Genomic DNA, 16563 nt, shown 5'->3' with positions numbered 1-16563 from the left:
CCTAGATAAAATTAAGCGTGTTTGAAAAAAAATATTTGCGTTAAGATTTATAGCTATAGGATTTCTTCTCTATTTCTGTCACCTGATAGAGTTTGGGTTCTTGCCACTGTTGCCTCTGGCTTCCTTAGTTGGAGACACTTAATTTTTAACAATATTATTGACTTGACTGCACTGACACTATTAGATGAGACAGTTCACACTTTTATGGCAAGTTAAAGGCATTTCACTATAATTCTAAAAATGCCTTCATTCACATTGTACACGTCTTTTTGTTATAAAATCTGGCTTTTGATAAATGTTTATTTGTAAATCTCTCAATCTACATATTACATTACATTATTATTACATTAAACAACAGAATTACTGATAAAAATAAGCATTTAAAATGTCTAATTACTGGGAGATCCAGAGGGACTGTCACGGTGTGGTGCAGGCCGAAGAAGACGAAGGAGAATCAAAAGTTCCAATGCAAACTTTTGCTCACAATATAAATAATACAGGTACATAGAAGACGGACAGAAGGTTCACACACACTAAATACGACGGAGATCGGACAAGGACTGACTGAACAGAATAGAACTTAAATACAAACACAGATTACACTGATTAACAGAACACAGGTGAGATAGATGACGATTAGTGGTCGACCGATATTGATGATTTTTGATGGCCGATGCCGATATCTTAGAGAGCAGGATGGCCGATGGCCGATGTAAAGCCGATATTTTTATTATATACTTTATATTTATTTTAATCAATATTTAATAAATTATATATAAACTAGAAAACAAATCTTTTTCATGCTTATACTTTAGATGGCAACTTCTTGTATCTGCAAACCTATTACAGTATTTTTCACCAATAAAGTAATTGTTTAAAAATATATGAATATGTGAATAAAAAGGAAGCAAACACTGTAACAGGGCACTCAGTAATCTGGTAATATCGTGCGCACTGGTAATCATATTTCTTTCAAATAAAAACAAGGTAACGCTAATATTGCATACAGAACACAGTGAAAACAATATGAATATGACACAGTGGCCAACTGGATATAGCACAGCATATTTTAAAATGAAGGATTTAAAGTTTTTCCATCGCGTCTCCTGTGAAGCTGATCTTCTGTTCGCATTCACTCACTTCACTCGACCGTCACTCGCAGTCACACGTTTATCAGGCTACAAATGCACACTTTACAAGATATCACAGCTGGATTCCATTAAATCTGCAAGGTTTGTGATATTAAATGTTTATTAGATATTCAGAGATTTGTTTAAATTATGTAGATGCGCATTTGGTGAATGTTGACGGTAAATGAGAAAGTATTTTAGCCTGACAGTTTGCCTTTTCTGTTACAAATAATATAAAGGCAACACTTTACTTTTTCGCATACCATTTACTTTCTTTGTTTACCAGTTCTGTATTCAGTTCAAAGTATTAGATATGACTGACAGAGATTGTAAACTAATGATGAGAGTTATTTTGACGCTTCCCGCAGTTATGTTCCCGCTTCCAACACATCGGCCAATCAGAAAAAAACATATCTGCCGATGTCGATATTTTATAAATGCCAAATATCATATCGGTCGACCACTAATGACTATGATGACTAAACAGGTGACACAACTGAACTGATAACCATAGAAACAAAGGAGTGGCGGGAAAAGAACAAAGGCAAACAGGAACCAAGCAAAACTCGAACTGAAAGTCCAAACAAACACAGACATGTGACAGGGACCACTAATATATGATGTGGTAATATATATGTACTTTATTTAAGAAGCCTGTTTTATAAAAAATCTCAATGTTTTATATTATAACCTTGCAGAATTTCATCTTACTTGTTGGCAATATAAATAACATCTGTACCAAATTACATTATTTCCCCCCAGTTTGGGTATATCAATAAAATATGTCTTAAAAAAAAAAAAAAAATCAGACTATTATTTCATATGTCAGGCTTTACAGGGATAAGTTCATGTTCATCAATGAACTTACTATAGAGTAATGATGATATAGATATATTCAGTTCATCATCAACTGAATATAGAGTAATGTAGATAAAGACATTTTTCAGATGAGAGCAAAACATAATTTCAAACTAATGACACAGACAAGCTCACCAATTACCCATTCAGCAATGTAGCTGCTGCGCACATGTTCATTAATCCATAAATTTCACCTGCTCTCCTCCTTACCTCCACCGTATAGCTCCGTCGGCCTATCTCCGTTCAAGTGCTTCGAGCCCACATAGCATGGGTTTCCCTTCAGGTTCTCCAGTTAAACCTTCATTTCTCACTGCCGCAGCAGTGCTTTCTCCCCTCATCAAAATATATTTCTCTCATTACCGCAGTAGTGATTTCACCTACTGGTCTAACACCAGCTTTCAGAGTAAACTTCGTTTCTCACTGCCACAGCAGTGATTTCGGCCAGCTTTCAGGGTACATCCAGGCCTGTCGCCAAGGGGGGGCATTGTGATGAGACAACGTCCCCCCTAATCATCATGGTCATTCAGTGAATTTACTATTGAGAGCAAATAACCTTAATTCAGTGGATTTGGCCATTCATTTATTCAATAATGAAATGTCTTCAGCAGTAGGCTATTTAGCTCAAAGGAGCTCTAATATCGACAATGGTAAGTTTAAATTGTCTTCCGTAATATGAGTCGGAAATCAGTCGGAGCCGCAGCAGGTAAGGCTAACCCCTGGCCACGGACTTAATAATGAGGTGGTGATGCGTTCATGTAACCAGTGGGTGACGTCACTGCCACTTACACACTAAAAAACTGTCACAAAGAACCGGCAAAAGTAATGATTATGAAGGTGTCAAATAAAGCAAGCAGACATTTTAATTGTTTATTAACCCCCGGGGTCGACAATCGTGCCGGCGCGATAAGCTCGCTTTTTTTCTTATCAGTTCAAAAGAGACTCAAAATACTCTGTTGACTTTGATATTACAAACAAGTTTCATACATCAATCGATCCTGTTAAGTGTGTATTATTTGTGTGTATACTCACAATAAAAACAAAGTGTTGTGCTTTTTGCCAAATAAAGCAAAATAAACATGATGCGAGTTCTGCTTTCTCTCCGTCAGTGAAGTCAATTCTGAAATAGTGTTGCACGGTGCACCGATACTTCAAAAGTATCGCGATTCTCGGAAAATAAAAACGTCACGATTCCTAAATTTATTAGTATCGATACTTCTAAGAATGACCGCGTTCCAGATTTGTAAGCCCGGCGACACTGGCTGCGTGGCGTGAGCGTCTCAGCTGCGTGGCATGTCCATTTTTATTTCGGCTCCCATGTTAACAGGTTAGAGCTAGCACACTGCCTGCGTGACACGCGCGCCCGAGCCGCACGGAAAACGCGTGCATGCTAGAAATAGAACCGACGCCTATTTTTCATGCGACACACAAGCGTATTGGAAGCGTTTCCAGGCAAAATAGAATAGGAAAAGATGTGTCTATGTCATTTTGACACGAATACATATTAATAAATGACATTTTGATGTTTGAAAGTCTCTAGGTTTTGACATAAATGCAGATATAAATGTAATTTAAAAAAATATTATCGATTTTCAAATACTGCACAGGTCAATACAGAACGAAATATTCTGTAGCCTACTTTGCCGTCAACACTGCCGACGTTGTCTTTGCTGCTATATATTTATGTTTAACATGAAGCATAGGCCTTCCACAACTCTATCCCCATATGTCAAATATATCACCAATGAGGCTTATCATATGTTACCAATATTAAACATTGTTTAAAATAATCACTGTTCATATTTTTATTCAAAGTTCAGAATCAAGATAAAGTTATTACCGGTAACTCTTATGTTTCTTATGATAAATGAGATAATGCTGCTTAATTTATTATTTTTTTTACCTTAAATGTCATTGCTCTAATTTATTTTTTATATTTTGATATTTCATATTTTGTTCAAATGTTTAATATATCTGCTGTTCATATGTTCATTTATTAGTGTATTATATGATTAGAATGTTGTCCCGGTTTTAAAATAAAGCACAGCAATGATATTTGAGAGTGTTTCTCCCTTTTCAGGAAAAGTATCGAAAAAGTATCGAAATCGCAATTCTTGACTTGGTATCGGTATCAAACAAAAATTTTGGTATCGTGACAACACTATTCTGAAATGCGTCCGAAAATGAACCATAACTCAGCGAATACTCAGTCAAACAGGCATACAGACACACAGGCATGAGGCTTGAATTCTCTTCTTTTAAATTAAGTAATTTTTATAAAAAACAAATATTCTCAGTTTATGTAATGTGTATGAAAAGAGAGATGTCAGTCGTTCTCATCTCAGCTCATTATGTTTTAATGTGACTCCGCCCACGGAGAGCACGCGCTATTCAAACGCAAATGATCTGAGGCAATCCATGCAAACCTGGGAACACCCACATCAGCTGGATAACACACACCGCGAGTTCACTTTCAGACTCATGAACTTTACAATGCTGTGAGGAATAATACTATCTTAATAATAATCCTGGAAAATTTACCTCAGAAGTGCTGGAAGTTTCATTTCGAGGAGCAACGGATCCGGCTGAGGAATAGGTCAGTTCTATATTTGCTTTGTTCTAATCGCAATAGTGTCTGTAGGCTACACGCAAAAAGACTGTTTAAATATGAATCGCGTTTCTGTGTGTGAATAAATGAACAGCTTTTACCAAACTCTATTGCTATACTGAATACTGAATACTGAAAAATCGACTACAAAAATTGGATAGATTATAAAGTTTTTACTGTAAAATACTGCCACATCAAATAAGCTTATAATGTTGCCAATTTCTGCTCATGTGTTATATAATATATATATATATATATATATATATACACATATACATATATATATATATATATATATATATATATATATATATATATATATGTATTATGTTTTGTCAAAAATAAAGTCATCAACTAAGATGTTATTATAGTGTTTGTTCCAATGTAGGCTATATTCAAACTAATGAATCCTTAACTTTGAAATACGTATGATAAAATGTATACTTTAGTTTTTACAAAGAACGGTTACACTTGAAATATTGTTAACATTTTAATTGTTGTTGTAATTGTATGACCTTTTTAATAAAATAGCAAAAAAATATATATACAAGGATAGATGTAAACAAAATCTTAAAAGGTCAATATAAGCCTTCTCTTTAAATTATTTTTATTAGTGACATATTTGGGTAGAGAATATATTCCAAAACTTTCTAAAAATACAGTATGAGAACAATTAACTGCACAATTACTAGAAATGTTTACCTTGGATATTATACAATTTGCAAGCACAATTTGTGAAAAAAAACCCAACAACAACAGTGTTTCCAAATGTGAACCAATTTTATATATATATATATATATATATATATATATATATATATATATATATATATATATATATATATATTCCTTGCATTCTTTCTTGTGGCTCAGTGACACACCTGAATGAATGGCTCATTATGTAAGCAGCCTCATTATGCGGGGCATTGTCTCCTCAGGTGTGAATCATGCCCACTCGCATATTGCCTTTCCAAACACAAAGTGTCTTACAAAATTTAAATCAATGTATTGTTTTATGTGAATGATTAGGCAGGATGATGTTCACATCATTTTGAAGAAAAAACTCTAGGCGACAAAATGCATTATTCAGAAGTCTTGTGGACACATATTTAGAATGTGTGTTGTGGCCTTATTTCAGAAACTTTCATTTTTAGTTTTTTCAATAACCAATAATAAACATTATTCTTTCAAAAATACAAACATGTATACATGTTGCTCACATATTATGTTTGTGCTAAATAGAGTGTAATTATACCTTTTCCATTAATATGTTTATAAGCAACTGAAAAAAGCACAAATGTCAGGGCATGTCAGAACATCTCAAGGACCCCAAAAACACCTCAGACCCCAGAGGGTTAATAAACTAGTGTTTTCTGTGTCAGTGTCGGTTGACGATGCTGACTAGCCATGTTCGCAGTAGTGAACGCGCCTCTAGAGAGAAATGCACATTTCATACGATACGGATTACATAAGCAGAAAGCATAGCCAACTGTTTCTTTTCATTTTGAATTGTTTTGTTTGATATAGACATTTCAAGATTTCTATATATATTTTTTTCATCATGTCTGTGAGGAAAATAGCCTATACTACTCTGAGTTTCAATTCACTTATAAGACGAGCTCCAGTTCACGGGCAATGCCAGTGATCACTCTGGCGCCTCCAAGTCCTGATGTCGGCTATATTTGCTTCTTATTTTTTAAATCCAGGCAATTTGTTAATGAAACACTGATTAAAATTAAGATTAACCCTCTAAGCGCCAAAGTCGCAAAATTGCGACAAGACGTCATACTTAATAAAACAGGCTGTAGATCCTAATATGGTGTAATATCTCATTTGTATTCCCTACCACTAGATGGCAGACATGTAATACTTCGATTCAAGACCAAAATGACGTCATGTTCCTATTCAAAGTGTTGGAGGAAACAGCAGAGCAAGTGAGCGATCGTGTCATTGATGCGGAAGCAGTTCAGTTCAGAGCGTCTGAGTAAATTGTGAGATTTGTGAGAGAAAATCATCAAATGGCTAATAAAAACTTGTACCGTGAGGATGTGTTGCAAATATTATTCGCCGATTCTGACTCTGAAGTGGAATATTTGCCTTTTGAAAATGACGATCGGCCGTCTAATGATCGCGCTTCTCCTGGTACATCTTTGCCGCGCAATGTTGCCGCCTGCGCTTCTACCGGTACATCTTTGCCGCGCAGTGGTGCCGCCCGCACTTCTCCCGGTACATCTTTGCCACGCAGTGGTGCCGCCCGCGCTTCTCCCGGTACATCTTTGCCGCGCAATGGTGCCGCCCGCGCTTTTCCCGGTACATCTTTGACGCGCAATGGTGCTGCCCGCGCTTCTCCCGGTACATCTTTGCCGCGCAATAGTGCCGCAGCGCAAGGCGCGAGTGTTCACGAAGCACAAACAGATACCATACTCTCAAAAACTATAAACTGTCACCTAGATACCTGATTGGGCAGATAGCTGGTCAACTGATCAAAAAATAGGCACATGCATTTTACTATGGCCTAGTAATAAAGTAATAATTTACTATAGTTACTTATAGTTTTACTTTTGATTTCCTCTTTTTCTGATCATTTGGAATGAGGATAAAAAGGCCACAAAAAAACCCCCACTCCATATATATTTTTTCCTGAATATTACTGATGAACTGATCAAAAAGTAGGCTACTGTTCACATGTGGTTTACTACTAAAGTATTGTAATGTAGTAATAATTTAGTACTTTCTCCTATTTTATTGTTGGTTTCCTCTTTTCCGATCATTTGGAATGAGGATAAAAAGACAAAAAAAAAGCATGTAAATAAATTCCAACATCAATTCAATATCTACTATTTCCTGAATATTACTGATGAACTGATCAAAAAGTAGGCTACTGTTCACATGCGTTTTACTATATAGTATAGTAATAATTTAGTACTTTCTCCTGTTATTGTTGGTTTCCTCTTTTCTCATCATTTGGAATAAGGATAAAAAAAATAAAAATAAAACATGCAAATAAGTTCAAACATCAGTTCAATATCTACTATTTCCTGAATATTATTAAATTCAAGAGGGCTGCCCCCTGATGACGTTATAATATGCAAATTAGATGAGTATATTTACACTCCACATAAACTTTCAGTCATCCCCAATATTTTTCTAATTTACAGTAGATCTCTATCTTTAAGCCCTTTCAAGCCACAAGCTTTTGAAATTTTGATGTCAAAATCCAGCATTTTTTCAAAAAAACCTTGGCGCCTAAAGGGTTAATAATGCATTAAAATTAATGATGCACCGATGTGAAAATTGTGGCCGATACCGATAACCGATATTAATATTGCTGTTATGGCCGATACCGATATTTACCGATGTCGATATCTCTGTATAGAAAACACATTTTTATGATAATCAAATAAAGAGCTATTTTCCAAAACACATATTTTTATAATATAATGCACGACGACACACATGCATTATATTGCATTGCATATAATGTGTGCTGGTCAACTTGTCTAAAATTAAGAAACCCCTAGAAAAAAAGTAAAACAAAAAACAACAACAACAAAAAACATAGGAACATTGTGTACAATTAAGATAGGCTACTAATTTATTATTCCAATATCCAAATATGATATTTGGCTTCTATTTGTGACGTGCTGTCTTTTCGTTTGAACATTGCACATTTTGAACAGGCATTAGCTGAATAAATGTTAGCCAATACAAACATATTTATAGAAAACAGTTGACAATGAATAGACAGGAGTCCAATAATAGCATAACGAATCACTTATTCTAAAAATAATATCAAGAATAAGTTAGACGAATCCGACATATGAGAGCTGTGTTAACAGTAAAACGTCCGTCATTTAACGAATTTTAAAAACACGGATGGATAATACAAAATGCTTTCTGACATTTTGACAGAAAAACAAAACACGCAAGAACAAAATTTAAACTTAGCCCGTCAATTTTACAATTTTACAATTATCTTCTCTCTCTCTGTGTGCACGTCTGTGTTTGTGAGAGAGAGCTCGCGCAGCACTGATACAACGGTACTTTTTAATCTATAAGTAACGAACGCGCTAGTTTTCATACAAAATAAGTATGTAACATAATTAGGTAATTTAGTTATTATTAACACAATAGCGTAACACATGAAGGCTACGTTTCTCAACCCTGAGAATGAATAAATAAACGCCTGTTTCTCCAGACTTGCGCTTATCATTAATCCACAGATCAAACGTGCTGTCACTTTGGAGAAAAATCTAATTCGAACGGGTATCAAATATCAAGCAACGTATTCGAATATCTACGAGTCAAAAAACAATCAGTCAAAAAATGCGTCATGAGGAGGAAAAAAACATATAAGTCGCACTGGACCATAAGTCGCATTTATTTAGAAATTTATTTCACACAAAAAAAAACAATGTTATGGATGGGACAGTTCTCCGTTACGGACGCGAGCGCTCTGAAAGCGGCACTAAAAGACTGCTTTAAAACTTTCACAGCGACCTCAAACAGAAAGCACAAAGCCTGTCTTTAAATTTTATTTTCGTTTTGTATTAATTGTATCTTAATTTTGATCAATGTTTCATCAACCAATTGCCTGGATTTAAAAAATAAGAAGTAAATAGAAAATATTTAATCACGACACGGAGGCGCCAGCGCGTGAACCTGGAGCTTGTCTCATAAATGAACCGAAACCACATATATAGAAAGCTTGAAATGTGTACTTTTGAACAGAACAATTCAAAACAAAAGAAAACAGACTGTTCTCTGCTTATGTCATCCGTATGAAATGTGCATTTCTCTCAGGCGCGTTCACTACTGCGAAGATCGCGAGTCAGCATCATCAACTTCCTCTTCATCCTCAACTTCACACGTCAAATACACAGGAATGACTATCGGCCTGTTCACATCGGCCCTATTTTGACATCGGAACGATACCGATGTGTAAAAAAATGACCATATCGGCCGATATTATATCGGCAGCCGATATATCGTGCACCACTAATTAAAATGCACATTCATGTACATTTTTTACATAAACACTTTTTACATAAACTTAGCATTTAAAATTTAAAATTATTGGGAGATACAGTAACAACCGATAATGTATATGGACTTTATTTAAGTAGCCTGTTTTATAAAAATATCAATGTTTTATATTATAACCTTTCAGAATTTCATCTTTCATTTTAGCAATATAAAAAACATCTGTACCAAATTACATTCTTTCCCCCAGTTTGGGTATATGAATAAAATATGTACTTTATTCCCCCTCAAGTATGAGTATGAGCTAATATATAATTCTATATAAGTCATAACAGTCTGGTGTATCATATTGATACAAAACATGCAAACATGTTTCCATGGTCTTTTATATTTTGTCTGAAGGTTTGATAAACTGTCTCCACACAAAAAAAAAATTCAGACTATTATTTCATATGTCAGGCTTTACAGGGATAAGTTCATGTTCATGATGAGGAATCACTATAGAGTAATGTAGATAAAAACATTTTTCAGATGAGAGCAAAACATGACAAAATATATTAAAATACTTACAGAGCTCTTCTGGAGGTTTTGATGACTGCCGATAATCTAATGAGACACTCGTCTGATTTCTTAAATTTCTGAAGCTCAAACTCCTCCAGCTCCTCCTCTGATGTCAACAACACAAAGACCAAAGCAGACCACTGGGCAGGTGAAAGGTCACCAGATGAGAGACTTCCTTTGCTAAGGTGAGTCTGAATCTCCTTCACCAGAGTTTGGTCGTTCAGTTCATTCAGACAGTAGAACAGATTGATGGATCTCTCTGCAGGAAGATCATCTTCTAATTTCTGCTTGATGTACTGAACTATTTCCTTGTTGCTCTGGTCATTGCCGTCTTGCTGTGTCAACAGACCTCGTAAGAGTCCTCGATTGGACTGGAGTGACAGACCGAGGAGGAAGCGAAGGAAAAGGTCCAGGTGTCCATTGTCACTCTCGAGCGCCTTGTCCACTGCAGTCTTGAGAAAATCAATCATGGTCTCGTTTCTGTTTTCCTGTTCTGTAGACTCATGATCAAACACACTTGTCTTGTTGATGTCTAGAAACAGATGTGCATAAAGGGCTGCAATAAACTCTTGAATGCTCAAGTGAACAAAGCAGTACATGGTACCAAGAGCGATCCCCGTTTCCTCCTTAAAGATCTGGGTACACATGCCTGAGTACACTGATGCCTTATAGACGTCAATACCACAGGCTTCCAGGTCTGTATCATAGAAGATCAGGTTGTTTCTTTCCAGATGATGAAATGCCAGTTTCCCCAGTGAAAGGATGGCGTCTTTATCCCAGGAAACATCTGGTGTGTATTCTCCATCATACTTTCGGTGGCTCTGCTGGATCTGAAAGCGGAGAAAGTGTGTGTACATTTGTGTCAGAGTCTTGGGAGTGTCTTCTGTGTTTGATTCCTGCAGTGTTTTAGAGATCTCATCAGCCTGAGTGTTTTTCACATCATTATTTATTTTCTCCTCCAGAATGTTCTGGAGAACCGTGGCTGATATCCAGCAGAAGACTGGGATGTGGCACATGATAAAGAGACTCTTTGGTTGTTTAATGTGATCTAGGATTGTGTTGGCCTGATTCTCATCTGTGAATCTTTTTTTGAAGTACTCTTCCTTCTGTGCATCACTGAATCCTCGTATCTCTGTCAGCCGGTCGATACAGTCAGGAGGAATCTTACTGGCAGCTGCTGGTCTGGTGGTGATCCAGATGAGAGCAGAAGGAAGCAGATTTCCCTTCATGAGGTTCGTTAGGAGAACATCCAGAGAGGCTGGTGACGATACATCACTCAATGTCTCATTACAATCAAACTTCAGAGGAAGGCGACATTCGTCCAGTCCATCAAGGATGAACAGCACTTTAAATGGATTCCTTCTTGTAAGGTTCAGTCCTTTTGTCTCTGGGAAAAATTGAGTTATAAGGTCCATCAAACTCAGTTTTTCTTTCACCTTTAAGTTCATCTCTCTGAAAGGAAGAGGAAATATGAAGCGGATATCTTGATTTTCTTTTCCTTCAGCCCAGTCCAGAACAAACTTTTGCACAGAGACTGATTTCCCAATGCCAGCGACTCCTTTTGTCAGTACAGTTCGGATCTCCTTGTCTTGTTCAGGAGCTTCAAACAAATTTGTGCATTTAACCTGTTTCTCTTGTGCTTCATGACGCCTGGAAGCAACTTCAATCTGTCTCACCTCATGTTCAGTATTGACCTGTTCACTGCCGCCCTGAGTGATATAGAGATCTGTGTAGATGTTATTCAGAAGTGTGGAGTCACCTTGCTTCGCAATTCCTTCAAACACACATTGATACTTCTTCTTTAGGCCACATTTCAGCTGAGGAATGAAGAGCAGCTCATCTAAACACAGGAACAGAAAATAGACAGTTTTAGTCTTCATTTTCACTCCTACATTTATAAGAGACAATCGGACAGATGATCATGAGTCTCTAACCTTCTAGAGCATCAGCAGCTTCATCTCGCTTCATCTCTCTCAGGTAATGTAGTGTGAGATCAAGAGCTGATTCTTTGATACTGGATCTGTTCTCATTAAAGTCCTTCACAAAGTGTTCTGTGTTCTCATTGTGTAATATTTTCTTAAACTTCTCCAGCTCATTCTTCAGAAACGTGATTATTTTGCTCTCAAGATCCTACAAACAAAAGTAAGAAAAAAGACAATTTAAACCAAATTGTACATCTACATTTTGTCAACACAATTTATTCAATAAATATAATATCTATAAAAAAAAAATCCAGTTAAAAGACTAACATGTTAACCAGCTGTTATTTTTAACAAATAGAAAAATAAAAAATATATAAGTGCTTCAGAGGAAAAAATGGATCTGGAGGAATTAAATAAAATGTCTTTGTTCAATAACATATTTGTTTGTTAGAATATTAAACATTTATAAAAATGTGTTTTCCTACTTGGAAGATTCCTCGAAGATTGTCTTTGAAAGTCTCGTGGTTCCTGTGAGTCTGAACGTCTGGGTCTAATGTCTCATATTGAAGCCTGTAATCAAATAAATAAAATAAATACTGATTTCCCAGGCAAAATTTCACATAAAGAGAAAGAGCATTAGCTGTGAATACTCTGATAATTATTTATCAGATCAAATATTTATCAGAGTAGTCAATGATAAATATCATGATAAATGATTCAATGATAAATAATGATAAATATTGGATCTAGAAATGTTTCATGATTGGTATTCGCTGATACAACTTTTAAACACAGACAACGTGTGACAAACAATGTGAAACTTATGAAATACCTTTTATTAGATGATGGTGTTTTCTCACTGAAGTTTAGTGGAAAATCTTTAGACTGATCACTCTTCAGAGACACAGAGCTGGACACATGTGAGCCTGATCTTACACTGATGACACAAAGAACAGAGAGAAAACACTTTAGTAAAGGAGGATCAACTGTGTGTGAAACACATCTGTGTCTTAATCTAATCCTCCACAGAAATACACACACTCACACAATTTACTGTTTTATAGTTAACTACTATTTTATTTTACTGGCTCACATTAGTTTAACGATTTCTTTAATATATATGAGAGAGATTTAATATGTTAAAAAATACTTCACTCTAATTTATGAGAACATTTCAAGTTTTTGTTTATTGACAGAAATAGAGAGCAGAAATGTCTGTGTGACACAGTTTGTGTTAGCATACTTGAATTAAATTAAGTGTATAGTTGTTTCCTAATGTCTGTCAATAATTGTATGATCTAAAAACTGAAGTCATTTATTTGGATTAATTCAGCATCTAGAAGGTTATTAACAAATTATTAACTGTGATATTTTCTATAGAGCAAACAGGGCTTTTAGACAATTTCAGAGTTAATTTAAGAAGTTAAAAATAGAAATTGTGCAAAGCATGTGCAAATATGCTTAAAGTTGTGTTATTGACAGGGAAACACAAAGTCCAGTCGAGTTTAAACTGATGAAAACAGACGCAGTCTTACCTGTGTTTCTCTGAGAGACTCATCTGAGAGAGAGAGGCCTTTCCTCTTTCCTCTGACATACTGCAGCTAAACTGACACTGAAAACTGATCAGCACTGCTTTCTGAAAACACTCAATCCTTCAGCATCACCTGGAAATGACACCATTTTACACAGATGAAGAACATCTTATTTAAGACAATAATGAAGAATGCGGAGTTATCATCAACAACAGCAACAGCAAAAACTATCTATAAAATAAAGTGAGTTACAGACAAATATATTGCCATGTAAAATAACCGAATGGTCTTAATCATTTCTGATTGTGTAATGAGTTTAACTGACTCTAAATATTAATTCATTGGGGAACAGAAATTGTGTTTAAAACTTTGAGTGGGAAAATTTAAGCTGATTTGTTATATTCTCTATTACAGTTTAATATCATTTTACAATCATATTTACCCAATCTGTATTAATTGTTGAATCATTTGTCATTTAATCATTACTTCAAGTTCACAATGATGATTGATTTCATTACTTTCAAATGATCCTAAAATAACTGATTGAGTAAAAGTAAGCAGAATTATAATACTGTATAACTACGAACCATAATATATGAACTGAGATATTCATTTTAATAACAGCAGATTGTTGTTCATTGACGTCAGGCTTCATCTGTCTGTCTACTGTAAATGTCTGCTTCAAAAATACTTTCGATTTCACATCACAAAAACAACAACCTAAAACTGAAGAGGAAATGAGGGAAAACTTTCAGAAACATATTCGTTTTCAATAAACCTTTCTCAATAAAACTTCATGTTTTAACTTCAAAAGATTGTAATTTCTGGCAGATTCTTCGTCTGTTCGGAGTAGCAGAAGAACAGCCTTCTGTAACTTCACATTTAAATCTCGCTTAATATACAATATAAAGTTCCTAATAATTACAAATGACTTTAATGGAGAATGTATTAATAATAATAATTATATGAATTATAAGTATTTTAAACTCAGTAACGCTTGTTGTCAGTCCGCGCGCGTCGTTCTCAGAATCTCTTGCTGGTCTCGATGGATTGTGGATTAAACACATTTATGTCCGCGTGTTATTAGATTTGGAGGTATTGTGCTAAATCTGGAGACATGTTTTCTGGATCATAGATCAGATCAAATCCAGTGAGTAACAGGTTTGGGTATCAGGGCTCTCATTTATAAAACTGTGCGTAGGATCCTTACTAAAAATGTACGTGCGCCCGAAAGCCAAAAATGGCGTAGGCCCAAAAAAATATTCAGACTTATGAAACCGTTCGTCCGTTATCGATCATATTTAATTTAAATGTTTATATCAGAAGTAAAACATATTTTAAATTCAAATTTAAAAAACTCCAGCTCACCATCGGTTCCCCAAACATTTTCCCGTCAAGTTTGTTTTTATAAATCACAACTTATGCGTCGGAAGTGTCGTCCGCCTCTCTCAGAGCCTGTTCTGTGCGACGCAGCGGTGATAAACGAGGACCAGATGCTTTTACTTTCGTTTTCCTCTCTTTCGTGTGTTTTACAGGAGGGTTTGGAACAGTTGCACACCGACACCTACTGCACTGGAGCGGGATATTATACCACATATATCTCTAAATCCTGTTTAAAACCTCTTAAATAGACGCAAATGATTCATAATTCAAAAATAGAGCTGGATATGGCCAAAAATATCATCATAATTTGTTTGTTCGCAATTAAACTCCACAGAGTAAGCTACCTTTTAATTTAGGGCCCACATTTATTTTTTATTTTTCTTCCTAAAGTGTGTTTTATTATATTTTTCTGGATTCTATGTTTTATGATTGAATACAAATGTAGCATCAAATATGATGTGTTTTGAAATGAATAAAAAGACAGTTTCAGTGTGTGTTTAACAGTAGTTTTTCTCAGATGAAACGGGGGAAAGCTTGTGAAGTGACTCTGAAGAGCAGCTCTGGAGATGAAGATCATGTGGAGTGTCCTCATACAGTGAGACTGTGTGTGTGTGTGTGTGTGTGTGTGTGTGTGTGTGTGTGTGTGTGTGTGTGTGTGTGTGTGTGTGTGTGCATGTGTGTGTGTGTGTGTGTGTGTGTGTGTGTGCAGATGCTGAAAACACCAAGAGCCTCATACCTGTTTGAGTTTGTGTAGGAGACTGTTGTCATGTTGATTTATACTGTGTGATATGCTGTTACCCATTTAGACAATCAGCCATAGTTTCATTAAAACATATATAATTATTTTAAATTTCTCTTTAAATGATGTAGATCCCCTTTGTGCAGCTGCAGCGGAGAGCCCAGAGAGCCCAGCCGAGGAGTGGACGAGGCTGGCGATAGTGACGACTGCTCAGCTGGAGACGGCTCATCCGGACAATCCCACAGGCAAAAAGCTCAAGAAGAGAGCACAGCTATCTGCCGGATCAGGTGCTGGGAGGATGGAGAGAAGAGGCGTGCAAACGAGCATTGGAGTGCCGCCGACAGCAGTGGCTCGTCTGAAAACACCACTGGGACACTGGCGTGCCCTCATTACTGGGTGGCCAACACAAAGCTCAAGAAGAGAGCACAGCTATGGAAGGGCAAGGGGAAATTCACTTCCCAAAAGGCAGGCACCACATAGTCTATCCCAGTGTGTCACTGACTGTGTTGCACTTGGCAAAAAACACAGTAAATAGACAATGTCGGAAGTTCAGTTCTTTTCTTTTTTTTATAAGCCTGAGGTAGTCGTGCTTCTACGGCTGCTGTCTCCTCTGTTACGGCCTCTACTGCGTCCTCATCTGGCTCCAGTGTCCAAAGGACGAGACAGAGTTAGATGACAAGCTTTGTGAGAACACCAATTGGCCCTGTCAAACAAAGCAAAGTGGATGAGGAGTTATCTAAAATGATTGCACTGGATTTTCAACCTTTTTCAATCGTCAGTGACACTGGATTTAGAAGATTCTAGAAGGCAATTGATCCATCATACATTTTACCGAACCGAAAGACTATAT

At 36.1% G+C, this 16563-nt stretch overlaps 1 protein-coding gene across 1 annotated transcript in view; it reads right to left on the bottom strand.

Annotated features, from left to right (window-relative positions):
* LOC307159700 (NACHT, LRR and PYD domains-containing protein 3-like) overlaps positions 1–15065 on the bottom strand; it is a 48173-nt gene extending 33108 nt beyond the window's left edge. Inside the window, exons 1-6 of the mRNA XM_079873224.1 lie at positions 14960–15065; positions 13595–13723; positions 12892–12996; positions 12545–12629; positions 12072–12267; positions 10147–11977 (exon numbers count right to left, since the gene is read on the bottom strand). Of these exons, the coding sequence (XP_079729350.1) occupies positions 10147–11977; positions 12072–12267; positions 12545–12629; positions 12892–12996; positions 13595–13653 (2276 nt within the window). The 5' untranslated portion in view covers positions 13654–13723; positions 14960–15065. The remainder of the gene's footprint in view (positions 1–10146; positions 11978–12071; positions 12268–12544; positions 12630–12891; positions 12997–13594; positions 13724–14959) is intronic.
* Positions 15066–16563: the final 1498 nt, after the last annotated feature.

Source organism: Squalius cephalus, assembly GCF_949319135.1.
Source record: "Squalius cephalus genome assembly, chromosome: 1".
NCBI lineage: Eukaryota > Metazoa > Chordata > Actinopteri > Cypriniformes > Leuciscidae > Squalius > Squalius cephalus.
This window is presented reverse-complemented; position numbering and strand designations above follow the sequence as displayed.